This window comes from Rhamphochromis longiceps, linkage group LG9 (assembly GCF_057381845.1).
Source record: "Rhamphochromis longiceps isolate RC_006_pf linkage group LG9, R_longiceps_female_GT1.1, whole genome shotgun sequence".
NCBI classification, from domain to species: Eukaryota; Metazoa; Chordata; class Actinopteri; order Cichliformes; family Cichlidae; genus Rhamphochromis; species Rhamphochromis longiceps.
This window is the reverse complement of record NC_140565.1, coordinates 19,200,147-19,227,795: the sequence shown is the minus strand read 5'-3', so window position 1 is coordinate 19,227,795 and position 27,649 is coordinate 19,200,147. Positions and strand designations below refer to the sequence as shown.

The 27,649-nt window shown below is 42.3% G+C and overlaps 1 protein-coding gene across 9 annotated transcripts in view; it reads right to left on the bottom strand.

Annotated features, from left to right (window-relative positions):
• Positions 1 to 670: 670 nt before the first annotated feature.
• eya1 (EYA transcriptional coactivator and phosphatase 1) overlaps positions 671 to 27,649 on the bottom strand; it is a 62,697-nt gene continuing 35,718 nt past the window's right edge. For 6 of the 9 annotated variants that reach the window (XM_085418626.1, XM_085418627.1, XM_085418624.1 and 3 more), the window contains 12 exons: positions 26,934 to 27,071; positions 22,654 to 22,736; positions 20,913 to 21,099; positions 20,142 to 20,284; positions 19,321 to 19,404; positions 16,017 to 16,106; positions 7,219 to 7,277; positions 6,949 to 7,109; positions 6,608 to 6,722; positions 6,141 to 6,262; positions 5,251 to 5,351; positions 671 to 2,944 (listed from right to left, as the gene is read on the bottom strand). In XM_085418626.1, the coding sequence (XP_085274752.1) occupies positions 2,864 to 2,944; positions 5,251 to 5,351; positions 6,141 to 6,262; positions 6,608 to 6,722; positions 6,949 to 7,109; positions 7,219 to 7,277; positions 16,017 to 16,106; positions 19,321 to 19,404; positions 20,142 to 20,284; positions 20,913 to 21,099; positions 22,654 to 22,736; positions 26,934 to 27,071 (1,364 nt within the window). In that variant the 3' untranslated portion in view covers positions 671 to 2,863. The remainder of the gene's footprint in view (positions 2,945 to 5,250; positions 5,352 to 6,140; positions 6,263 to 6,607; positions 6,723 to 6,948; positions 7,110 to 7,218; positions 7,278 to 16,016; positions 16,107 to 19,320; positions 19,405 to 20,141; positions 20,285 to 20,912; positions 21,100 to 22,653; positions 22,737 to 26,933; positions 27,072 to 27,649) is intronic. The other 3 variants (XM_085418628.1, XM_085418632.1, XM_085418631.1) reach the window with 1 other exon arrangement.

The following is a 27,649-nucleotide window of genomic DNA, read 5'->3' as shown; positions in this document are numbered from 1 at the left end:
TAGGGGTCGCCACAGCAGATCATCTGCATCCATCTATTTTATCTCTGGCATCCTCTTCTGTCACACCAATCCTCTGCTATCCTCCTTCACTACAGTGGATTGTACACAGAATACAGACAATAGTTCCCACATTAAGGTGCTAATAACATAACAAAGCATGCAAGTAAGACAGTTTATACAGGTTTTCTTCTTCTCAGCAGAAAAATATATAACTTGGATTTGGGGTTGAACTGTGCCTTTAACAGAGATGCAATCAAAAACAGCGTAAAGAATGCTTTAAGAGACACTTAAGACGCAGGCATTTAGAGAATCCTAATGTTATGTTATAATCTAACAGTCACAAAGACATGTCTAAATTCATATGTGGCTTTGATGTGTAAAAAAAAAAAAGTTATTGTTGTAGTCATTGGGAAGATTAATAAAGGGATGTGATTAGCATGTGTGTGTAAAGGGTATGGGCTGTTGTTTGGTCTAGACTTGTAAGAGCTCCAGTTTCTGTTTACTTCCTGGTAGGATTAGTGTCTGAACCCTATGGCATCTGTGTCAATCTGGACACTGGTGGTTAGTCATGGTGGTTGTGGGGGGCAATAATGTTGCTCTTCAAAAAAACAAAAATGTTAAATTTTATGTTGTAGTTTTAAAGAAAAGGGGACAAAATGTCAGCAACGTGTAACAGTTCACAAATCAGTTTTATTAATTTAAACACAATCAAATAATAATGTCAAAAACATCTGTACACATAATTTGCAGACACGACAATCTTTTGCGTTTTTTTCCACAATGAGGCCCATGTAGTGTAAAGTATTTCCAGTTTGCATTTATGATTGCAACATAATTAAAAAAAAAGCATGCTGTATGAATCTATAAAACATTTCCTCTATTTACCTACCATTACCTTGATCTAGCAGCAATATGTAGATACCCCGTGTGACTGCCGGGGCGGGGGGGGGAGGGGTACGTCAGAAGAGAGAAGGATTTGAATTGAAATGTAAAAGGACAACAGTGATCATGTGCAAAGGAGGGAAAGAAATTAGAAACAGAACGAGTCGGTTTCTGTTTAAGAAATTCACAGTCGATAGCACATGTCCTGTATGTTCACAAACCTCTCGAAGTTAGTGGCTTTTCTCTCAATGCTAATTATGGTTTCCCCGTCCACAGATGCAGAAGCGCTACGAAAAAGGGCTTCGTGTACTTCAGCTGCTTCAAAGAGGGACACAGAATGTATTCTCAAAGTCGAAATAAAAACACTACAGTATACAAAATTACGCTTGCTGTACAAGAGTTGTTATAGTGCTTGTATAAAAGATAATAAAACCTATTCAAGCCTGCTTTTTTGTTTGTTTTTTTCAAACATCAGATTTATTCAAATTTGACATTAAAATGGCTCTCAGAAATTCCCGTCTGCCGTATCCAAAACCCTCATCAGAATTGTGTTTGCCTTTGAATATATGGGGTCAGGGCTGCAAGCTGGTGAAATGCCATAAGGACGCAAGGTTGTGAGCTACCTTCCTGCATAACTAAAGAAAAAAAACAATGTATATTTTCCCTTTGATATATGTGTCCGAGAAGGACGTATAGTAAGAAGAGACCTGTTGTTCTATATAAAGTGTGTGACTGAAGTTTCCTGTAAGGACGAGAAAACATCACAGAGTGAAAAGAAAGGTCCTTGACACTTGACATCCATGCTTTTGGTCTTGACAAAACAATTTATCACAAAATCCCAATATCTACACATTTTGTTTATCGAACGTAACTTTAACACATCAACACTTTCAGGCGTCCTCGCACAAGCTTATGCGCGATGGGATGCCTTTTTTTTTAAACTTCAATGAAAAAGCATTGCCATCTTTCAAGAGCATGTACCTAAAATGAATATAGGAAGGAATAGTCCAGTGATTACAAACTTAGACACACACACACACACACACACACACACAAAAAGATTTCCTCTGTACATGATTGTCTCAGCATTGTAAATAAAGTTTTTTGTAATTTTCTTAAATTATTAGAAAACCCCCTTTTCTTCTCTCTTCCATAAAAGTCTTCCTCTCGCTGCGGTGGAAATCAATAGTACTTTGTAAAAGGCACGAGTCTTTTATCATCGAGGTACCTTCTCGGTGGCGCGGTGCCACTCACAAAGTGTCTGTTCATAAATAAGAAGCACAAAGCTCCCAGGCCGACGCTTTACAGAGGAGCACTTGCTTTGTCTTTCTGCCCCACAGCGAAGGGGAGGCTACGAAGTGGGTGAACAGAGGAACAGAAATAAAGCGGAGGCGAAGAGCAGACGTGGGGCGAGCCAGAGGGACGCAGAAAAGTCACCACCAGTAGCTGTGGGCCCTGCAGTTCGCTGTAACTGAGTTCTGGGGCGAAGTGAGGCGAAGCGAGGCGAGGCCATCAGTAGCTCTGCTCTCCTCACAGGTGTGAACCCTGACAGAGTCCCGGCACAAACAGGGGGCCGTAAAACACTTTGACAGCTTCAGAAAGCGGCCAATTCACAGTAACCAGGGCAAGCAGCTGCAGCGCCGTAAATTCACCTCGCTCCCTCTTTCTCTCTCTCTCCTTCGCTTCGCCGGAAAAAAGAAAGAAGGAAAGAGTTTAGGGTTAAGACGATGTGTGACCGTATGTCAGCACGTTAACCGTGTGCTCAGTCTTCTTTTTTCCGTTCTCCCCTTCTTTTCTTCCTATGTAGTGACAGACAGACGCCAGGCAGCACAGCAACACGGCTGGTTTTTTTGGGTTTTTTTGTCTTTTTTTTTTCTGAGCTGTGGGGTCCGTGGCAAGCGTGGGATGGGGCTGGAGGGCGAAGGTGAAAGGTTGTGTGGTGTGCCGAAGCGGAGCAGGGGTACACGTTGGTGGTGTGGTGCTACAAGTACTCCAGGTCTAGAGCATGGTGGAGGGCCATGAGGTCTGAATGGCTGGAGATCCTCCAGAAGGGCATGTTGTGCTGTGGGTGGAAGAGAAAGCATCTTTTTAGTTTTATTAAACACAAAACTCAAAATTCTCAAACTAATTAAAAAACGAATTAATCAGTTTTTTAAAATTATCTTTTTAGCCATTTACATGAATAAAAATGACTTCTATTCCAATCAGGAAAATGCACCTTAGAGTATAAAAGGGTAAAATTGCTAGATGTTAATGAGCAAAATATTTATCAATCCTTTTAGTTATTTATTAAAAGATGAGTGCATTTGTTTCTTTTCATGATTGCAAATCATATCAATTCATTTTGGAATATGTTATGGACAAAATATATACTTTTTAGTCAGCCTTTAACATAGAACACACACTGTTAGAATTGGACAGACCAACACTTGCAGGCCTTCTAAACTGATTTCTTATTCTTTATACTGCGGTAATATGTTTAGTGAATGAAGCAAGCCTGGTCCACTCACCAGGAAAAGCAATCATATCATTAACGCACCCCACCTACTCCTCTTGCTCCCTTGTGCATAAGTCCGTGCAGCCAAATTGTACATCTGTACCTGTAACTAATTTCTTTGCTGCATCAAAGTGGAGTTTTATACCACCAGACTAATGCACTGACTGTCTTTAACTTGAACAGAAATGAACTCCCCACAGTGTCTTTTGAATGAACCTCCTGCCTGCCAGTGTGTGTTTAGGACAGTGCAAATGAGCTGTTGTTCCCAGGCAAAGGATGGGGGAAGAAACCTGAGTCGTAGAGAATGAAAGGAGCTTGTCAGGTAGAGTCCTCAGCTCCTCAGTGTGTGGAGCCCATTACCCTCCCCTTATCAAAGGTATGGCCTCTCCCAGGCGTATGTTCCGCTTAGGAGAGCCTGCACTGACCCTTAAAAAGCTCTTTTGCTTTTTGTTTTGTAAATTGTCTTTGCTTTTAAGTTTAAAAGCAGGCGATGTTATCTCTGCTGTCTCTCCCAAGCGAAGGCAATAACTGAAGACAGGGATTGTGAATTTTTTCTTTCTTTCTTTTTTTTTTTGTAAGTGAAGGAATGAGAACTGGGAGAAGTTTCAGACTTTTGCTTTTGTAGTTCCACGATGTGTCACGTCTGATATGCGCCTCCTGACGGGTGAAATTGTTGTGTTATTTCACCTTCTCTCTGATGTTGACACAGAAACCTTTTACTGCATGGCATGTCGCGGGACTTGCACCACTCAAATGGAGGAGAAAAAAAACACCTTATTCTTCCATCAATGTCACTCTCCAACAACTCAAAGCTGAGTAAAAATATTTGCATCTTTTTCCACAATCATCCCTCAAGACCACATTCCCAGGGCGTGTTCGCTTTTCATAACACAGAGCTATTGCTTTACGCTTTTATCCAGGGTAAAGGCTCTTACTTCTCTCTAATAGCTGCCTAATCGCTCTGCGTCGGTCCTCGTGCTTCTGCTCTGTTTACGGAGAAACAGGTGAAGAAGGAGCTGGAGGACTTTCAAAGGGAAACTCAATGTCTTCAGCGTGACACGGCAGCTCATCATAACTGTCAGGGAAGTATTCTCCTGAGCCGCTGATTCATTTGCTAAAGAGCGTGTTTGCTGTGTGAGTCTCACATGCAGCATTTGCTTTACATCCAAACCTGACAGGAATGCTGAATGCACAAGATCTGGAGCAAGAGCCAACAAGTAACATAAAAAATGGGGAAGAGAAAAAAAAACAGCGAGACATCAAATTCATCTGAACAGATACTGTCATGCTTCCTGCAAGAGCGTGGGCGGAGGTCGGCAGCGAGCCCTCCTTGATCCATCTCGTGCTAACAGGCTTGTCATTGCAGTAAATATTCTAATTTCATCAACAATGATTTAAGTCGCCTTTATGTGCGCTCTATTTACGATGTGCCTTCAACATGCCTGAAAGGGCTTGTCTAGCGTTACACATACAGCATTCACACTGCTCAGAGCACCAAGCAGGAATATATAATTATGCCATCTCTCCCCTCCCCTGCTCTGTAAACCTGAGATGGTGGAGGAAGAGGGCTGATTACACACTACAGACTTTCTCTCTTGTGCTTGGATGCCGTATAAGAGGATAAACAAATGAAAGCAAAGCAAAGACTCTTGAGAAGGAAAGCCGGAGCGCTGATTCCTTTCTTTGGAAAAGTATGGCAGGTATGTTCGGTGTTCCCTCACAATGAACTCCTGCCCTTATGAAAACTACTCACGAGTTCTTTGCTCCACACTTTATGTGGTTCTCATGGTTGTTTTCACCATGTAAATATACCCTAAAGACATACAAGTGTGCATGTTGTTTACTTTATCTATTATTTTAAAACCTCTTACCTTTTTTGAGCCTTGCTCCTCTTCTACCCCATCTCCAACAACAATGTAAACAACTTTCCTCCCGAACCGTTGAATTACTCTCTCAAAGCAGCTCTCCTTTCCTGTGAAGAAGTTGAGGGCAGTTTCTTAGTAAAGCATTACGTGGATGCAAAAAAGATATGCAGGCACACACACGCTCAAAGTTGATTTAGGAGCCGAGGGTGACAAGAGCCTCTTTAAAACACCAAATTTACAAAGAAGGGAAGACTGTAAACAGTGGGTTCAGGAAGGAGATGTGATAAGATTGTCCCCCAGATAAAGACAATCTTAAAAGCATTAACTTTGCCCCTCTCTCCTTTAAATCTAGAACAAACAGGCAAATCAGTCCTGCTACAGGGTCTGGTTTTGAAGACCACTGTGTCTCTTTCTCTCCCTGAACTCTTAGCTGATGGGTCAGATATTGATGCAAGAGTGAAACTTGATGTTTATTTTGCATTTAAAACAGTAAAAAAGAAAGAAAGAAAGAAAGAAAACGGGGAAAGTGAGGAGGTAAAAGCAGGAGGAGGAGGAGGAGGAAGAGGACGGGGCCCTGTTGCGCTGGAATGACATAAATGTGCAGAAGTGGTTTCATATGCAGAGATTGAGCAGGAGAGGCCTGAAGAGGCCCAGCACAGGCCCAGCTCCAAGAAAATAATCCTAGGCTGATTGGGACTACTCCTTCACACAAGAACATCAACACTCTCCGGTGACTCAATCTCCCACCCCGTCCGTGCCTCAGTCCTGTCACTTTAGCAGCATGTATGTTGTAACTGTTTTTACCTCACCGGGGTAAAAATAAATAAATAGACATTTGTGTCTCAAAGCCACATAAAAAATAAAACAAACAAACTATTTCAGAATGCAGTCTTTACCTATTTTGGTTGCACTATAAATATTCTCGATAGGAAAGACAATTCCCAATCCGTAGAGCAGGACCTTAGCCAGGGCAGGGATGAGCTGCGTGGTGGTCACCAAGATATTCACACAGTTTGACCTGCAGTAACAAAGACAGAGGAGCAGAAAAAGAGGTGACATCATTCAAAATCACTCTGTGGGAGGACAAAAGAAAACACAGTGTGCAGAAAATAAAGACACTGCAATGAATCAGTTCTTTAAATAGTATCCTGCAATGAAGGATTGCGTTTCAGCTCCTTTTTCAAGTCGGATCTCCTAGCACACGTAGTTTTCTAAACGAGCAGATAAAGACTGTCTAAAAAAGACAAATGCATAGCGTTGCTGTTTTTCTAATAATGTGGGAGTATGGGGTACTCCACACCACATACAAATTTATATATGTGCGGTATGGGACTGTGTAAAATTTTCCTCACTGGAGTCCTACCTTGAGTGGATTAATGTTAGTGCTTTCAGTGCCAGTGTTAACCAGGAGTCCGTCAAGGCTTCAATTTCTGCTCGCAATTGCAACCAGGCTTCCCTTTTGGCCGGGCCCAGCAGACCTGAAACGCAGGGTAACATTGTTTAGGTTGGACGGGCCCCCCGAATACCAGCGAAGTTTTCAAAATTTACCCTGACCAAGTGGTGGGGGCATGTGTGCTTTTAGAACGCATGCACCAACATGAGCGTACCCTCACACAAACACGCACATAATGAGGGAACGTACATGTGCAAAGTCATTTCTACTCAAAAAATCAGTACAGGGCAGCTCTGCTTGCCGGGGATTACCTCCAACGTTATTTTTGTAGGTGGTGTAAATTTCTTTTACTCGTCTGTAGCGGAAGGCCAGCTTTCTCATCCAGTCCACGCCTCCCCGTACGCCTGTGGCCAGACATAGGTTGGCACTGGTAGCTGCTGCATGGAAACCATCAGCGCTGAAGTTATACGTGCTAAAATAAGGGCAGAGAAAGAATGTGTTAGCACAAGCCTGTTTCACTGTTCGTGGCGGCCGAGCATATGATGCAGTTCTTGTTGACTAACTATGAATCACTGCTGTACCTTAGATCCTGGCCGTTGTCGTCAGAGGACACATCGTCGATGTGCACCTGGTCACATTCCTAAAATACACAAAACAATCACTTAATTGTGTAATGCGGGACACTTCCTGTATGTTCCCAGTATTTTTTGTACTCCCTGTAGACATTCAGCCTCCCCATTTCCTTTTGAATCAGCTCTTCCCCTTTTTGATTTACTATGCAGCAGCTCAAAGGTCTAAATAAAAATAAACTGTACCATCAGCCTGAAAGACATCTAAAGATGTGGACACTCCTGCACATAACCAATAAGCCTCAATCAAGAAACTGTAAACACTCGCCAGGTTTCCTCCTCTATGTATAAGATTACAGATGAACACACACACACACATATATATATATATATATATATATATATATATATACACACACATATATATATACACATACACACACACACTCTACATAGTAGAAGGACTAGAGCTAGCTAGTACAAGCATCTTGGCACTAATGGTTTGTGCATGTGTATGTGTCTCTGTGTGTGTCCATCTCCAAACATATGCGCACACTCCTTTTCCCCTTTGGGGTTGCCTGGCTCCTCTTGGAAAGGTAGCAGGATTCTGCAGCCCTGCACTGATTCTACCGGTACACAGTAACACAATCCAGACTTTGGTAAATGTAACCTACTAGAAAAATTGAACCTGATGCTAACCGCCAATGAAATTATGACCTCTGATTGCTGCTGCGCCACACACCAACACAGCCCCGGGGCTAGTGAGCCAGCCAACCGGTAAAAGAGCGCAGGGGAAAGCAGACTAAAATAAAATCTGTTATTAGTTTTCCATTTATGGGAGCCCTCTAGTGCCTCCTCCTTCCTGCCCTCTTTCCACCCCATCAGTGGCGAAAGGTGAGGGAGTCCTGCCTTGGCATCTAGATAAGCATATGACATGTGGGGCAAAGAAAAACAAAGTAGCTCAGCTGCTATTTTTTTTCTTTGATGTTGTGTGGTTAGCAATTTTGCCATAAGGAGGTTCAGCAATAGCCTAGATAAGAGGAAAAAGGTTTGAAATTCATGTTATGTTACTTCTAAATTTGTTTCAGTCAGTTTTAATCCAGTGTGAATAACACAGAGAGCACTTGATCCACCATGATTTAGTTTGTCTTCTCATTTTTTAGGAAGGCTAAGGATTTTAAAGTGGTTACGCAATTGCCAAAAAAGTTTGTCTCACCTGTTTAAAGTTATGTTAATAATTTCTCAAGAAAAATGAAACACGAGGAAGTGAATTCCTCTGGTCTCAAGTATGAAAAATCCCTCAAACATTTTGAGCTTTTTAATTAAGTTTCATCCGGCTGTTAAGACACCAAAACCTAGAAAGGACTTCCTTGTTTTAAGTCAGTCTAACTGAGGCCAAATGCTGACGTTATTACATTCCTCCCTAATGCTAGAGCAGGGTAAGGGTAAGGGCTTTGGACCGTAAACCTTTTTTATTTTACTGGTTCCCATCTGAACAAATTTTTCATCTCCCTGGATTTGTGGAGAGAGGGAGGGAAGAGCGACGTGAAGAAAAACTCAAACCAGCTGTTCTTTAACAGAATTAAAATCTTGACCCCCAACCCCAGCTCTAATGCAGCCATTCTCTCGCCAAGCCTCTCCCAGCAAGCCCCGAGATCCAAAGAGGAAAAGACTTTGACCCTGTGACCCTCTCCCCTCCTCTCTGGGGCTCTGGCACCCCGATAAGGGGGTGGAAGGGTAGAGAGGTGGAGATGGAGAAGAGAAACGGGTAAAGGCTGGGGGATAGAGTCCAAAGTGACCTCACATGGAGTGAGTTTGAAGCAATGTGTTTCAGAAGATGAACTGCCAACTGACATGGGTTGCAAGTGGGGAGTTGTTGCTCTGTCGGCCTAATCTGTTTCCAGACACTCGCTGGCAGATCTTTAATAGTTGAAGAACTCGACAATTTGTCCCAGCTTGAGGGTCTGTTGCCAACAAACTTGTAGATAATTTGTGTTCACAAATAATCCCCAAATTTTCCAGAGAATAGCTCTCAACCCAGGCATATTGTTCCACGTAATTCTGTAAGCAGTAGAGGCGTGTGTGCTTGTTTCAGAAAACAAAAACAGCATCCTGGGTTAAGCACCTCATTAAGCTTCGTTTTAAAGACCTCCCATTTCGACGTAAGTGACTGGAATGCTTTTGTTATCTAGTAATGATCTGTTCACGAAGCAGACACAATAGGCTGATGAGCAGCTTCTGCTACCAATTTCACTGAGTTGGTTACAAAATTCTATCCAAATTTATTGAGCCTTGTTTAAAACAGCTCCCTATATTCTTCACTTGTAATGTTTTCTTTCAGAGTATGACACCGAGCGTGTATCAAAGCATATCTGAGAACACTGTTAGCACGTTAATAATGGAGCTATTTTAGGTCGTACAAGCGATACTTCACTATGGCATGAAGCACATTAATACGTCTCTGTAATTAAGCCAAACTGGAGCCATTGTACCTGCTGCCTGATTACGAATGATTTTTCATGGATGGGTCCAAATATTTAACCTAATAAACACATCAAACCCCAACAAATGTAAAGTGTTAAACATTCAAAGGGGCCAAGAAAAATACAGGGTTTTGGAGTTTAAATGTCTGCACCATTTCAGCTTCATTGTTTCTGAAATGTTTACATAGTTTTTTGATTATGTTACAATGCTTTATTAATAGATGAAAAGGCTTTTTTGGTGTGTGTGTGTGTGTGTGTGTGTGTGTGTGTGTGTGTGTGTGTGTGTGTGTGTGTGTGTGTGTGTGTGTGTGTGTGTATTTTGGGTTGCTGGATGAATGAGAAGACTCAACTCAACAATTACGTTTCCCAGCTGGGGCTGGCATAAACCTCTGCACTGGCTCTCTGGGAAAGCTAATAGAGGAGGTTGCTGTGGGTAATGTCGTACAGTAACTCTTACACATACTCATTAGGAGCCACTTCTGAAGGCCTCATAAACACCACAGGGCCATGAACAGAGCAGGTCGAAGACGACAGAACGAAGGAAACACTAGCAGGCTGTGGATTTTACAATAGTTTGTGGAAATTCAGTCAAAAGAGGGCAAATAAAAAAATGTACTTAATCACATGACCATAATAATTTATGACTTATATATTGCCACATTATGAAGGAGCAGTTTATTTGCAGTTGTGCAGGACTTCATAAAGTTAATAAATTATAGGGTCTTGAACTTGCTGTCGCTTGAAGGCTTAGAAGGAAAAATATTTTGTTTGTATAATCCTAACTATAGACTGACAGGCTTTCATGACGGTGGCACATTGAGGGGCAGTCAGAATTTCTTAGAACCTTTTGAACACCTCTTTTCCACTGAATCCCCCCGTTCTTCCCTCACCAAGCAAACAGTGGTCTTTCTAAAACCTACAATCACTGCTAACTTACACCAGATGTTCCTACTGTACTAAGAAGTGAAGACCCTCCACCAGAAGCAATTGCTCCTTATGCAAACACCAAGTCTTTCTGTGAAATTCATCAGTGGCGTTCTTTTCTTTTATCAGAGTTCATTCAGCTACCGAGCAGTTTTTATCTGTACAGGAAAGAAGAAAACACAAACTAAAAAAAAAACGAATTGAAGACAGGATGCTTCCATCTCGGCATCATTCACTCTCTCTTCCTTTTTCTGTCTGTCTTTCCACTAGTCTGCTGAAAACCTTTCACTGGGGAGGAAGTTATCAGAGCCCTCTTTGTTCCCTTGGCATCTGTCATTAAGCAATCAGCGATGACGGCATGAGTCTTCCTGTAGCCCTGGATCGAACTCAGAGTGGTGACTGCAGCAGTCAGAGGTAGGGAGAAGAAAGACGGGGTAACTCTGCAATGCATGCTACCAAAACACAGAAAGGACCATGTTTACTCCCTCTTTGACCATTTCCCCCCCGATGAAGGTCTAGGTCACTGCCACACAATAGGGTCCACTTTTTAGATCCAAGCTGCCCCCTCTCTCCCCCTATCTCATCTTCTCTCTCAGGTGAGCTGTGTGTTTTGGCCACCCACCCCACACCACAGTGTGAGCGATAACAGCCATCATCGCGAAATTCCCTGTGACCCTACAGGCTAATGCCATGTGAAAAAGGCTCATCCATGGTTCGCAGGTTCTCAACACTCTGCCGGTAGAGGCTGTCACCCCCCCCCCCAGTGGTCTGTGACCCCCAGCAACTTCCTTCTATGTTCCCACCAAAGGCACCCCTGTCTAGGGGGGTGAGGAGGGTGCAGATGGGAGGGGGGCCTGTGATTATCTGGGGGTCAAACACAGGATGTGGGTAACAAAGGGAGAGTTCTTCAAACCCACTTCATTCCAATCCACAATCTGTGCTTGAACAGTCATGGAATTCAAACAGCAGTGCCAAACAAAGCACAGGTAAGTCTGTGCTGGTTTAAAAAAATCCAACAACCAGGAAAGGGGGCACAGAGGGAAGCAAACTGCATTTTAACAAAATGTTTTTTAGAGCTCTGTAGCTTACAGTTAGAAAAGAAAGAAGGAAAAAAGGCACACCCCACAGGTAGGCAACGGAAAGTATAAATTAGTTCTGTGTGATAGATGAGCTGCTCCTCATTATTTCTTATTTTTGGCACTTCAAATCCAAACCGCACCTCAAGGAGAGCAACATTAAATGCCATATCAAATCTCAGTCATTTCAGCATTTTCCCCCAGCAATGAACAAATCCGTAGTGAAGGAGTTTATCCCTGCCGAGTGGTCTGTTGTTTGGACAAATCTGTGCACTTTCCTATCTCTTCCTACACAAATTACGTTGCGCAGGTGTTGCATCTTTCTTTTTAACGCAAGACTAGAAATCTGTAAAATTTCCTCATTTGTCACCAGACCGTAATGTTATATTTTCCATGAACACCTTAGTGGTGTATGAATCAGCTGTTTGCGGATAGTGGAGGATGGGGTTGATGTGGACCTCTGTGGAGCATAGATTGACAGGATGGCTTTGAAACCACCACTTTCTGTTTGTAGTCCTCCCAAAACACACCATCAACCCCGCCTTGAAACCTGATGGAGTTATGTCTGAGTGCAGCATCAGTGGCCAAGCAAATGATTAAAATAACCACATCACTGTACGCAGACCCAAAGAAGCCCATCTGACAAAATATACCACATATAAAAATGTTGTAGTTTGGTTTCGGCAGCATGTTGAAAGTTGATAAATTTAAAAAAAAAAGAAAAGAAAGTTGTAATTTCTGGTTTCCAAGCTTTTTACTGGTGCAGATCTTCACAGATTTATGTGCTATTGTAAAGGTGTCTAACATGATGACAGTGTTGTGTTTTTGATTTCCTATGAATATACAAATAATCACTAATTCTGCTGTAGTGCTAACTGGTAACTGATCAAGTGCATGACTTAATTTTGTGATGCAATGAAAATCACAGCTAGCATCACAGCCCTGCTTTCCCAGGAATAAAATCACCAAGAAATAAACTATCACTAAAAACACAATAAAGCTACCAGTCATATAGAATTGCAAGTACAGGACTGCATTTCTAAAGTGGGACATAAAACCAACAGAAAGGCTCCACAATAAGAGGCTCTGGAGGGCCATTTCAGCCAGTAGGAAAAGGTAACCGTGTGTTTCACAGCATCTCTCATTAACAGGCAGCCCCTGGGTGAAAGTGACAGTGGAGTTTTCAACCCTGTGACTGCAGGCTGGGAGCTATAAAAGGTAGTCAGCTTACAGTGTTACAGGATTGTTACACAGGCATGTGTGTGCGAATGTCAGCGTTTGATTATACACTTACGTACAGTGTGCATGCGTTTCCATATGTGTGTGGGTATAGCTCCATGTGTTTAGAGTGTGTGAGTGAGCGTGCACTGCACAGAGCAAGGAGGCATCAGTGGACTAATTTAAAATGTTCCCACCTTTAGAGACCTCTCCCCCTCTCTTGCCCTGTGAGTGGTTTGCCCCCATGGCCTTTATTCTCCAGACTGGGAGGGTTGTTTTCTCACCCAAGGAGGCGGGAGACGGCAGCCCCCGTACCCCACTGAGAGGGGAACACAGGGGGCTCGGCCAGCGAGAAAGAGGCCCCTGGTTCCCACATACTGCTCAGCATTAGAGTTCGGCCTAGAGCAGCACACCTACAGTAAACTCACACCCCGAGCCACAGCAGAGCTGTCAGTCTTCTCTATGCACTCAGCCTCAGTGGACTTCATTATACACATCACTTCAGACCATCAATTAACTCCACATGCAATCCCCTGCCACAAAGGCATTCAGTGAGGCCAATCTGCTATATTTCAAAGATGATAACAGGTTTAGTATTGTCAGAGTATGATACTGAAAAAAACCCCCATTACATTGGATATTATTATTAACTGATTACAACCAGTATTTGTTCTGTTTTACAAATTGTAATAAAGTAAGCATTTGCTTATTTCTGTAAATACTGAAATACGATTTTTCTAACCAGAATAAAAAAAAATTAATAGAGCTGAGATCGCCTCAGTATGGATTATTCTATACTGAGCATTTTTGATGATAGAAAAAAGATCGTGCTGTTCATACAATCATACACCCTTCCTTTATAATAGAGCTTAATAACAAATGGCTTGTGTGGGACAATCGATCGAGAGAATTGCGCGTGCAAGTTGGGAAGGGAGGTCTTTTAGTGAAACTTCAGTATTTCTGGGACTCATATAAAAAACAGTGAACAAAAACAAGAGAGTGCTGATCCAGAAAAAAATGGTTGGAGGAAAAAGGGTGAGGGAGAGAGAGAGAGAGAGACATAAGGGGGAAACTGATCCCTGTTGACCCCTTCGGCATGCCCTCTTTCTTTTTATGACTTTCCCCTGAATCGTCACTCACCAGCTCTATCAACACAGTCCAGCCTCTATTCACACACAGATATACACACACACTAACACGCATTATACGCTGTGGCCTGTGGCATGTGGCCTCTGCAGACTCAGTATAATATTATGCTTAATTGTGGTTTTTAGATGTCCTATAAAGCAGCCCAATGCTTTAAAAACTTTGAATCTACTTTTTTTTAAAGAAACCATATTCAAATTAAAACAATTAGGAATTATACACACTTTGAAATTTTATTGAGCTCATATTTAATATCCTCGTGCAGTGGCTGTCAGAACAGTGTTAAGACTTAGATGGACCACTCACACACCGTCAGGCCACTAACTCTGCACCTGTGTTTCTGCACAGCCTCTGGGGTCTCCCTTTATGGCTTAGACCAAATTAGATGGACCATATGCATTTCTGCACATGCTTAAATACATAACTGCTGCTGGCTGTGGTATTTATAGTTGGACTCTACTTGGCTCTATCTGAGATGCAGGACCGTAAATCAGCAGAGAGGAAATACAACTGGTTAGGCATTGCTGAGACCTGGCACTTAACACTCACACTGGCCCTGCTCAGCTTAAGAGGAGAGATCAATATGCCTTCAAGAGAATGTCACTCCTCCTCTGGTATCATTGTTAGTGACAATTACTGCAGAATCTGCAGAGACGTCTTTACACTGGACACTGTAAAAAGCATCCCTACCTAAGCATACTACACCAATTTAAGCTGCAAAAATTGAGTCCTTAAAGCCTAAACACAAAATCAAATAATACTGTTGCTGAGACAGAGCAGAAGAAATGTGTGTGCTGGAGTTTTGAAGTAGACTGAGCTGCCAATTCATCTGTGAACACTTTCAAAGCACATGAAAGGATCAAAACACGGGACAGATGTTGAGCAAAACCACATTTAAGCATTGTCACAAAGTGCCATTTTTTTCAAATGATTGGGGCACATCTATTAAATAAAGTGCAGCTACAACAGCTTCTACATGGCCAGGGCATAAGGAAATATTTAACCAGCCAATTGTAGCCAATTAACTTTGATCACGATGACTGCACTTGGGATCTCAGTCGCTTGTCTTTTTGGGGGAGTATGCATATTTTCTTTCTCTGTCTCCCATGTTTTTTGCTCGTTCTTGGGCTTGCTTCATGTAGCACAGCCGAACATGGTGGTGAGTAATGAGACTTGGCAGGCCGGCCGCAGATCTCTTCACACTTAAGTATCAAACAAAACATTTCCTCTCCTGTGAGGTCAGCATAAAGCAGGACTCTGAGGAAAAAAGCAGGGCCGGTGGGATCAGATTCACCGGGAGAAAATTGTTAAGGCGTGGACAAAAAAACCTGCAAATATAAAAAATACGATACATTTGTGGACAGTTGCTTGTAAGTTGGGTTTGACATTTGAATCTGCACACAGGGTATGCTTCATACCCATGCATGAAGTGTGCGTCATATTTGTTGAAACAAATGTGACGCACATTTTTCTCCACGCCTGATCCTTCTATTCCTGTGCCCCAGGGGAAGATTTTACACTAACTGTACATGAATCAGGGGGGCAAGGGAGGGGAGGTGGCAGGGATTTCATGCTGTGACGGAGGGGGTCTGTGGTGTAGTGTAGGTGGACAGCGACACCAAGCACACAGCATGACACACAGACAGAGCAGCCACAGAAACACTAGAGCCTGACAAATTGGACTAGCTGCCATGGGAGTGGGAAGACAGTGGAGGTGGGGGGGCAGGGCTGGTGACCCAGGAGACTGACAGCGCATGTAAAATTCATGCCATCGCTTATGGGATAGATTACTAAGAGATTAGTAAAAAAGGATCTACGCTACGTAACAGTTGCTTCTTTTACTAAAAAATTCTCACACCCAGCACATCCACTCCTCTGGCCACTAAAATCATCAGAAAGTAAACAGAAGGCAATTGTGCAGAAACAAAACATACCAGAGTAAAACACACACAAACAGACTCACCTCTAAGTCGTTAAAGAATAAGTGCGTGTCGGCCAAGTTGAAGATCATTTCTTCCATCCTAAGGCCTAACGATACAGATGTTGGCGGGTCCTACAGAAAACAGACAAAACTAATTAAATCAAACCAAACTATTCTGAAATAAGTGTGTGTGTATACACTGTATTTTTGAAGAAGCAGATGAAGCAATGCAGAACAGTAAATAATGAAGTTCCCTGCAAGTCTGTCAATTAACACAAAAATCCCTTTAAATTCTACAGCAAGGTATTCCCATAAAAGAAGACATTAGGCGCACTTGAAAGTTTCAGTCTCTGTTTACGACCCTCTGAAAGGGACCAGAATAGTCATCAGAAATGCCACAGACAGACAGAATGAACCGAGTAAAACCATGCCTGTTCTTGGGAGGGGCAGTTAAATGGAAGAGCCGGGGTCACAGCCTCATCGTAAATAGCCCATTCTCCACATAGTTGTCCAGATGCATCATCTGATTGCTCTCTACATGATAAAATACGATTCCCTGTAAAGGTTCTTTAGTTAACTGACAGTCACTCCGTTTGTTCAAAATTAAAACTGCAAAATAATTCAACAGTTATATTAATCCCTATATCAGGCGCAACTACAAATTCCTCCTTAAATTGTGATCTCTGTCAGCAATGTGACACGTGCTGCAATGGTGATATGGCTGCACTGTCTGTAAGATAATACCAAGAGAGGAGTGAACAACACTGTAAATAGTTAATGAGCATGTGACAATGTGTGCAGTTTTCCTTTTAAAAGGTTAACGTATAGGCAAAATGTCATCAGATCATTCTCACATGAACATCTACAAAATTATAAACCCTAATGACTGTAATTGTAATGAAACTTCTTATGATTATAAAATTGTCCATTGTTTATTGTTGTTTTACTTTTGGATTTTCATATATATTAATATTACTATTAATTAAATAACTTGAGAGATATGTTTACATTCTTTTTTTGTGCTTGTTTGTTTTCATACATATTGAATGCCTTTTACATTTTAAGTCTCAAATCAGCAGAATGTCCTCAGCAAGTAAAGGACAAAGTGAAGACAAAAGCTTCCCGTGGAGGAGGTTTTCCTGCAGCTGGGTGAGACTTGTATAAGAGACAAGCCAGGCAGGACCAGAAGCAGGGATTAGAGAGTTAAACCACCTAAAGACACACCTGAGCTTTCTGCTGATTAGCTGTCACACCCCACAATGCTTATGTTTTCTCTAAAATGACAGAGTACAAACCACACAAGGAGAGCTCAATTCCCACTTCTAGAGGCTTTCTCCTTCCTCTTAACCTCCCAGTTTGAACCAATCTTTCAGTAAGAATTCATCAAAAATAATTAGCCTCCCACATGAACAGGCTACCAGCTCCCTCTTCCCAACCTCTGGCGCTGTTGGGTGATTCACTCTTATGGACTGGTTTGGTGGGAAAAGGCTGCCTTTTCTGCACAAGTGAATCCTTTCCAATTAAATCTAAACAATCAGTCAGTGAGGGAGTTAAGAATACAAGCAGGTCACTGCTCCAGCACCACCTGTCCTGAGATGTCAGTGGCTTTAGGGGGACGCCAAGCCTCCCCCTCCACCCTCAAGCCCCTTACCAATAACAACCCCCATCCCCACCCACTTTAAGCTCTCGCTCTGGCCAGCCCAGTACCAGCACAGCTGGCCTTAACCATCAGCTTTATGGGGGTGAGCTGCCTTGATGCCAATTAAAAGAGCTGATAACAACAGCAGTGTGTTTATGTGTATGAGGGAGAGAGAGAGAGGGAGAGAGAAAAAAGTCAGAGAGCGCGCGGGTGGGAGGTCACAGAGAGTGAGCGAAAGTGTGGATGTGTACTCACTCAGATACACATCTATTTATAGCAAGTTTAGAGCAGCTAGGAGGGAAAACTGTTTTGTATCTTTTTTGTTTATGCCTGGCATCAATGAAAGCCAGAAAGGAGGAGAAGGGGGTGGAATGGTTGTGTTGGTTGTTAGTCTTAACTTTCTTTTCTAAGGGAGTTTATAGATCTGTATTTCAGATAAGGGCATGGCAGAGGGACAAAATCATGGGTTACAAAGTGAGTAAAATGGGCAGAGAGGAAGAAAAACAGAGAACAAATGAAAAAATCCAGAGCGAGTGGCTCTAGTTAGCTGTCGCATCCTATATGAGCTCTGATGGAATGGGCCATTATGGAGTTTCAGAGCAGCACACTGGAGACCCTATGTGTGATTATGTGTGTGCATGGTGCAAAAGACCCTCATGACGGAGCCACAGCTCCCTAAGCATTTAGCTCTCTCTTTACGCAGCAGGCAGGGCTGGGAATAAAGTAAATAAACAGTAAAGGGTCGTGGGGCAGCCCTCTTTCACCCCCAAAACAAAACACTACCCCCATCAAACACCCCTCATACCAGAACAAAGGCACAGAGCATGGGCTGCAGACGCTAAGCTCTCTGACATAGGAGGAGTAATATGTCATTTTCAAAAAAACAAAAACAAAACACTGCTCTAAAACAAAATTAAAATAAAATGCATATTAGTTTATGAATTTCATATTAAAGTCAATTTTTATATCTAGAAGGGGAAAAACAGACAGGATGATGTACTTTAAAGGAACCTATGACCTCAATATAACCATGAGAAAAGCATTCTGGCTTATTTCCCAAATTATTTGTTTTGAAGGTTTAAATTTAGAGAAGCAATTTACATGAAACAACAAATAGAAAACCCTGGAAAAGTAAACTCTTCATTTCATGAGCACACAAAGTTACATGGGATAGAAATGACCTTTCGCTATAATAATAAAATATATGTTTGTTAATACATACATATTTGTTGAGTCTTAATTAAGCCAGGTTTGGCAGAATTTCTAAGCTCTAGTTTGAGTTCTGGCTGGGCTGTATTTAGTGGACTCACTCTCCTGCCAGGGTCTCCAGGGAGATCCCTGCCTGAGAAGGATGGATTGAGAAGCACTTAATTAAACTAACAATGTGGCATTTCTGAAGGAGAAAGGAACACTCAAGATGTGTCAATAGACATCCAGAGTGCAACTGTTTTGAGCCCCTACAGCCGGGCCTGGATGGGCCATGCAGAGCCCCCCAACAGCTGCAAAGAGCAGTCAGGTTTTTGTCAGATCTCATTGGACTCGTTTAAAAAAATAAGAAGAAGCAATTATCTATACATTGAGTTCTGCTCTATCGTCTCACTGTGGGGTTAGAGCAAAGTGAAATCTATCCTCTGCCCCCCTCCTTTTAATATTCATGCATTTTGCTGATAAAGTGAATGGCTACTGCCAGAGTCTGATGTCACTCACCCGTCCATATCTGTTGGCATAAGAACCCGTAAGCAAGGAATGGAAAATGATGATTGTTTCATCTAGGTCCCAGATGAAAACTCGCTAGAGAGATGGGGGGCAGAGGTGGGGGAGAAAGAAACAAAGAAAAACAGAGAAAAAAAGAGGCAAAATCAATGGTGCACTCTGTAGGGCTGCAAGGTGATCCTCCTGGTCAATAGGCCAGGAGCGTATTCGTGTGCCACAGGGACCAGGATCCATTTGCTTGGGTTGGTCACCGCAACACTTCTCTCACCACCCCACTACACACTTTCCACCCCGTGCCCTTTACATTAGAGTAATCAATAGTGGCAAACTAATTAACTAGATATGTTAACATGCCATGATGTCAGTGTTTTAATGGCTGCTATTATCCTCAGTCAAATTAATAACATATTAATGAAGAGTCCTCGAAATTACAGCAAGTTTATTTTGACACATGGTCACTATCAAAGTGGGCAATAACACCACTGTAAGCAACAGCTAGTGAGCAGTCTTCAGTGCGTGGTATATATGTAATACGTATCTCATCAGTGATGACTCACTTAATCACATGCCTTATTGTTTATTTATTTATTTATGTTTATTTACTATAGCTCTTTATAGATGATATGCGTTTAGTGATGACTCATATATTCCACAATGCATTACTAATGCATTTAAAGTTAAGGAATCATGTCTTTAAGTATTAATGTCCATCAAGTGTTAAAGTTGGTGTGGCAGCCATATAGTAAGTGGATTAGTGTCCATGTGTCTCAGACAGGGCGAGGCTGTCTGTCGCCAAGGTAGCGGGTTCACCCTACCTCAAGGTCAGAGTCGGGCGGCGGTGATGGGTTGTTGTTCCTTCTTCCACGGCCACGTGACTTTCCATCCGAGGCTCGGCGCAATCGATCTGAATCTGAATCTTTAATGGGGGTTGATGGACTGTGGATGGTACTGTACTCTCCTGAAAGGAAGGAAAGAAGGAGGAAGGGGAGTATTAAAAGAGCGCACCGAAGACGAGCTTCTATTTGCTTTTAGAAAAGATGTTTAAAGGGACTATTTGTCTTGATGGAGGACAGACAGCATCCTGCAGGAGACATAACTTATAAGACTGCAGGTAACAAGCATGCCATAAATCAGATGCAGAACAAATAATAAAGGCTACTGTGCGCCATACTGATTTAATAAACAAGAGGTAATGGAGTGCATGTCAACTGGAAATAGCTAAAATGTCCTTTATCTAAATTGAATGATGGAAGTATGAAATTATATTTAGTTAAAGCCAGCTGTCTTCAGCGTGAATGATGACAATTTCAAATGCAGTCATAAAATTCTGAGTGGCTTATAATATACAATCTCAGTTGCAAGATGATGCAATAATGTCACATGAAATTATGGAAAATCTTACATCTGATTTCTGTTTTATCTCACCACTAGATGTAGTGGCTCAAACTGTCCTGTTCTTATGTAGTGGAAGTGAACATTTTCTCTGCTATGGAGAGCAAATTCCAAGAGACACACACCTCTTACCAGAATCAAACTGGTGATCTTCAGGTTATACAAGGCAGGTCTAGCTGAGGTTTAATTCCTACCTGCAGGGTTGTCTGTGAGGGCTTGGCTGGTGATGCCAGTGGGTGGTTCCTGGAGGGTGTAGGTAGTGGTGGTTGAGGGCGTGCTGGGGCTGGTGTTGTTACTTGTCATGTAGGGTGAAGTGTAGGGTGAGCTGTTATAATACTGAGCATACTGGCCCTGGCCGAAGGCTGGATAACTTGGGTAGTCCTGTGGAGTAAGTAGGGTAAATTGAAAAAGTTGGTAACTTTTAATTAGTTGATTAAAGTGATGGCATTTCATTTAGTCAGACACATGTAAGGGAGTAAATTGCAACCAAAAACTGCTTGAATTCTTTCAGGGGAAGAACACTCATGATTTTCATTTCAGGATACAGACGATTACTTAGAACAACTTTTTATTAACCCCTATTGTACTTTTCCCTCTAAGAGCACTGTAGGGGTTTAGTGTTCAGCTTTTTCCTTTAATTTGACACAACTCTGTAGGTCACTTGTGTGTCAGTGTCCCTCAAGGTTTCATTGAGACATCTTCCCAATAGTGATGAAAAGAGACGTTACACACATGATGTCATACACTCCAAACTGGACAGCACTGGAGTTTCTGTTCATGGTTTGTGGAAATGGTGCTGTGGTAATGGAGATGACAGAGTTAAAAGAGACATCATGTTCAAAATTTCTTTGAAGAATTTGTCCTAAGTTCACTGCATCTTGTTTAACATTATCATCTCCATGGCTAGTTCATGACTTTTAGGGAATCCTTTTCTTAAATTCCCTTTTCTTAAGTTTCTGTCCAAAAGCCTGCCCAGTTCCAAGCATGCAAAAGGCTGGACTTATTTCTAAGCTGCTTTCCAGACAATGGCTCATTTGCTTGTCTGCAAATGCAAATGGAGATATCTGATGGCTCAATCGCGTTGTGTTCTTGGGCAAGACACTTCACCCGTTGCCTACTGGTGGTGGTCAGAGGGCCCGGTGGCGCCAGTGTACGGCAGCCTCGCCTCTGTCAGTGCGCCCCAGGGTGGCTGTGGCTACAATGTAGCTTGCCATCACCAGTGTGTGAATGTGTGGATGACTGGATGTGTAAAGCGCTTTTGGGTCATTAGGGACTAGTAAAGCGCTATACAAATACAGGCCATTTACCATTTTATCCTTACTAGGACCAGCGTCATAATACTGCCATCGTGACTTTTACATAAGTATTACCAGGGTGCTCACTCAGACACAAAGTCAACATGTTCAGAGAAGAAGTGCATGTCTGAGCAGGGATACATAAAAAAAAGAGTCAAATGGAATGATATGTTCAATGCGATGTTAGAGGGAAGATTTAGATCAAAACACAGAGGCAGACAGAAAGACAAAAGGTAGCAGAATTGAAGAAAATAACTAGGTGGTTTGGCAGGGTAATCTGAGAAATGCCCTGCACCAGTGTTGCTACTTTACAGTGCAGATTCCAAAAAATAAATGCAAACACATGTTCTGTTCTGTCCTACATCTGGACAACGATCTGTCTTGTTTTTTTCCCCTCCTCCTTTCCTCTGTGGCATAATATACATGTGTTGGAGGAGGTACGGTAGATAAGCCTGTGTACAAAGCTTTTGACATTGTGAATGATTTATGTCTGAATGTGTCATGGGTGAAATGTAGCATATTGAGTACGCATGTTTCATGAAGATTTCCAAGATCAGTTCAAACCTCAAGTATAAAATGATAGCTGCAAATTGATACCAGATTAGAGGAATAAGGAGATAAGGGAGAAATCCGCAGCTACCTGTTGCGTGCTGTTGAAGCCAGTTGAGTTTGTCAGGGAGTTATTTCCTGTGTACAATCCTGACGTTGTTGTGAAAGTCCCACCTATGAGGAGAAAAACATTGGAACTTTAAGTTATGTTACATGAAAAGACAAAATTAAATCTGCAGCAGTGTAAATAAAATGGTGCATTGTTAGGAGGGGGAAAAAAGATTCATCTTGAAACAACTATTTTAGTAGGTGAACAGAGGGAGGCCTCAGGGAGAGCTCCAAACAGTGGCCTTATCTTTCTGCTCTTCCTCCCTTATCTGTGATTGGATCAGGCCTGATGAATGACAGTGCAGAGGTGGGGGGGAAAACCTGCTTCCAAGCCCGCACAATGCGAAGAACACAAGAGACTGTTGTGTGCGAGTTACCGAAGGGTGGCGCGTTGAGTAAAGGGGGTGGAAACGGTGGATGCACTCTGGACGGGACATGAGTAGGAGGTGGGGGGTGGGGGTATAGTGACAGAGATGTATATGAAAAGAGGGTTGAAGTTGGGGTGAGCAGCTCTGGCATGGTGTGCTACTGAAATCCAGCCCTGATGAATATGTATGCTTCTCCTTTCCACTTGTTCAAACTATGGTTCTTCTGGGTAATTAAATCACTCAAAAGGGTCAATAGTATCTAATGCCCTAATATCATACATGCTATGATTTGTAGCATAGGACAGCAGCAGCTGTTGGGACACAACATCTCTCCTCAGTGGCCATCCACCTGTACTGTCATGTCAAGTCAGAGAACAGCAGGAGGGACAGTTTAAAGGGGTCATACACTGGTAGAGAAACCAGATCCTAATTCTTGAGATAACAGTTATTGTGACGATTTAAAGAACTGAATAATTAACATAAAAATCTGTCTTCATTTGCATATTTTGATCCACAAATTAATATTAATTAATAAATGTTACTTCTAACTGTTAAAAAAAGGAAAAGAAAGAAAGAGAATTTGCCAGATTTTATTGCCCAAGGCTTAACAGCATTAAACTGAACTCAAATATTTATTTAATCACAAACAATGACTGCGAACTGGTCAACTAAGTAAAACTGGTTTATCCATTATAAAGATGTAGTGAGGGGGATTCCCATTTGAGCAAATGAGCAACAATCGTGTTTATAAAGAAGTTTCATTGCAAAATACTCATCGGAAAAGCTGTGAGTAGGGGCCACGATGTGTTGATGTGACTTTTATGTGCAGATTTCTCATCAACTCAAGTGTAATTCATTCTTATCCAAAATAATGCAATTAAGAAATGATTACTTGTGGAGTTTAGTATAAGCAAATTATTCTGCCAACAGTGTAATGCACACATTAAAATAAACAAAACTAAAAATCGAGGGTTTTGGTCAGTTCTGGTCACTCTCTCTCACTCTCAGTGACAGATGATTCAGTTTTAATTAATTAATTCCAAATGAATTGTTAAAAAACATTGAGCCCAAAAAACAGTGGGCTTTGTACCTCATTTCTGTCCATACAAAAGCAGCTTGTTTGTCCACATAGCCGTAGGGGACACAAAAAGGGCGCCGCCATATTCTTTAAACAATTTCTTTACCTATAACCGTAGTCATCCTACCAAGGCCAAGAAAGTATCCCACAGCTTCAGTGAAAACGAGGCAGGAGATAGATTTACTGTTCCTAAATGAGGACGTAATTACACCTTTGTTGTCAGACACAAACAGAGGGAGTTCCTTTCATCCTATGGTCATTGGCCCCATCAGGAGGGCCCTCCCACACCGTGACAAACATGAAGCAGCTTTCAGAAAGGGGGGAATGATTAGGGAAGTTTTTCTGTGTGAGTGGAGGGGAGTGTGTGTGTGTTTTGTGCGTGTGTCTTTTTTTGGGTGCGGGGGTGATATGGCAGTGCATCCGAAGCAGCATGAAGACATTGAGTTTTGACTTGTCAGTTAGCTACACTTGCAGCACAGTGGCTAAAAGATAAAAAGAAATACCTTTAAATTACCAGAATTTAATAATTATTTGTGCAGCATGTGCAGTTTTTACCTCCAGCATGTTTTACATCCCGGTAATTATCAGCGTTGCTCTTTCTTTTCTTGTTTAATATTTTAAGGGGAAGGAGATACGTAAAACTTTCCTGTGTTCGCTGAAGAAAGTTCAAAATACTGCGAAGGTTCAATTGAACAATAAGACAAAAACAAGGTGCAAAGGCCGCAAAGAACAACAAATTAGCCTAATGCACAGTTCAAACAGTCATAAAAGCTCTCGCTGGCAGGTTTGAGGGTTGCTCTGTGGAGAACAAGGAGCCACATAAAAGCTGAGGGGACCCCCGCTAGCCCGGTGAGAATGAGCCCATGCTGTTTGGAGTGGTGGTGCTGGTTATAGCAGGGAGAGAAAGAAAGGGCCTTGTGGTTCCCCGGGGGGCATGTTTTCTCTCCCTCCCCCTGTCCTGCTCCAGTTAGTTCACTCACTCAGGACCAGACATCATCCCTCCCTCCTCTCCTCCTTCCCTCCTGCCTTCTGGCTCCACAATTGGAAGTCCATTTGCTTTGCTTGATCAGTCCCTTGCCATGGGCTATGTCTATCATCAGTGCACAATATTTGTAGCAGAAGTTTGTATGCCCCACTTGGGAATAGCCTATCAAGTCCAGATGGGGCTCTCCTTTTAAAAGGCAACCAAGGCTTCAGCTTCTTCAGCTCGCACTACCATTGGGACAGAATGCTGGAACCCAATTATTCACATAATTAGCATCTGCTCAGCACCACCATAAAAACAATGCCTCTGTCTGTTTACGCTCCTCTAATATTTTTTGCCATTTTCGGTACTCCCTGAAATGCCCTACAAAAAAGTGCCCCAAGTGTCCACTTTATGATTTGGTACCTTGACTTTAGCAACCACACAAAGCTCGATCGCATCAGAGATGAAAGCAAAGAGCAAAAAACATTAATCTAATCGTCCTCTGCCTTGACAGCTGGCCACAGGCTGGTGGCAGCGACACTGAAAGAAAGGGGAGTATCAGATGTGGAAAAGGAGTCTTTGGTTGGGACACCCAGGCCTGAGGCACATTTCCCAGGCAGATCAATAGGCCGGAGAGAGTAATGATGATGGTGTGGCGGAGGGCCAGAGCCACAGTTAGAGAACCCAGGGCCAGAATAGTGGTCAATCTGTCATCTTACATGGCTGACAATTACTAATGCACTTAACGCTAACATGGGGGAAAAGATAGGCAGAGATAGCTGAAGAGAGTGAGGGAGAGACTGAGATAGACGGAGGTTAAAAGAAAGACAGAGTAAGAGCATAATACTTAGAAGATGAATGGGAACATAATACTGTCATCATGAGTTAAACCACTAAGGGCAGGATAGCAGCTTGTGCACTCTGCCGCACATGCTCTGACTTTTGTTCCTGTCGTTCTCTTTCTGCCTCTCCTTTTTTCAGGTGTGAAGTGTGCTCCAAAATCTCTGAATGTGGCCAACTGTATTTGGTTAAGAGGCGTGGAAGAGAGGCTTCCCCTGCCACATCTGCTGCTGAGCTGGTGTTATTTATTGTGGGATGTTCTGGGGGCTTTTCAGCAACATGTGGAGATATTTCAACTGTCACACTTTAGATATTACAGGAGAGAATACAAAGACTGCAATAGCAGCTAGCTTGCTCAGTGCAGAGGCTTTCTGAACCAGAGAGAAGCAGAAAGAGTGTAACAGATACAGTCCACTGGGCATTAGGCCCGATCTACATTTAAACTGTATGGCTGGAGAGAAAGAGCACAAAAAGGGGGAGTGTAGGGTGCACAACTCATCTTAATCGGTTTCAAGGGCATAAATCTCTGTGTTCTCAGTTCTTAAACAAATGAAAATATGATCACAGGGAGAGAAAAAACAAAGGCTGGGGAGCGACATGGCTGCTGCCTCCTAAGTGCTTGCCATTTTTCCATCTGTGTTGATACTTTTAAGAGAGGAGAGGAAAGGAAGGCAGCCGTTGTGGCTGCACAAAACACCGCTGGGTTGCAACCACTATCAAGGGTGAGGGCGAGGGCTGTGCTGTGAATAAGTCTTCTAATGTAAAAAAAAAAAAAAGTAAAATAAACCTTATTTGAAAGGGCTGAATATAAAGACAGGATTTTGTGCATTACATCCAAAAAGAGACCCACTACAGAAATAGCAAAAAAAAAAAAAAGTTTGCCATCTATTTCATATGCTGTTGGGTTTAAGTAAAATGTATTTCATCTTGTGGTGTGTTTTCTAACGCACAAACTCAAACTTTGGAAAAAATTGGGAGAAAAAGCAAAGAATTCACAATGATGTCCTCACCCTGCATCTGGTAGCTGTAGGGGGCCTGTCCTGTCTGTGGTGTTGTGAAGCCAGAGCTGTAGCTTAGGAAGCCTGTCTGTCCCGGGGATTGGGACTGACTCAACCCCCCCTCCGTCTTTATGCCTGCCCACAATGGACCTAAATCAGTTAGTGACACCAGATCGGTTTGATGCACAGACAACAGTCAACACAGTTTTAAATTACACTGGACAGCAAAGGGACACCACCTCTGTCTGTTAGCATAACACACTAATCACAGTGGATGACTGGTGATTATCTGTTACTGATTTTCATCATTTGTTGTTTGGAAATTTTATCTTGCGCTGAGTTCCATCACTCTGCACAACAGCACACTACTTTGCTCGAAAACCAAAACGCATGTTTGGATTAGGCTTGTTTTATTTTATGATTTTATTAATAACTGTTATTATCATTTAGCAAAGGTCACATGAAAAGATGCACAAGTAACAAAACATTCTGCCCGTGTTTGTGAGCTACCCTGACCACTGTTTTGGCTGAGTCAGTCACAATGTAGTCTCTATGCGACGGCAGATTGCAGGACTTTATTCAAATAAACAGTGTAAATTCCTCCACATATTGGAGAGTCTTGTGGGGTCAAAACACTCCAAAGACTTAGGACAAATAAAGTCTACAGTAAGCGATGTACTCTATGCTTCTCTTGCGATGCCAGAGGAAACCAGTTCTTGTTTTCAGAT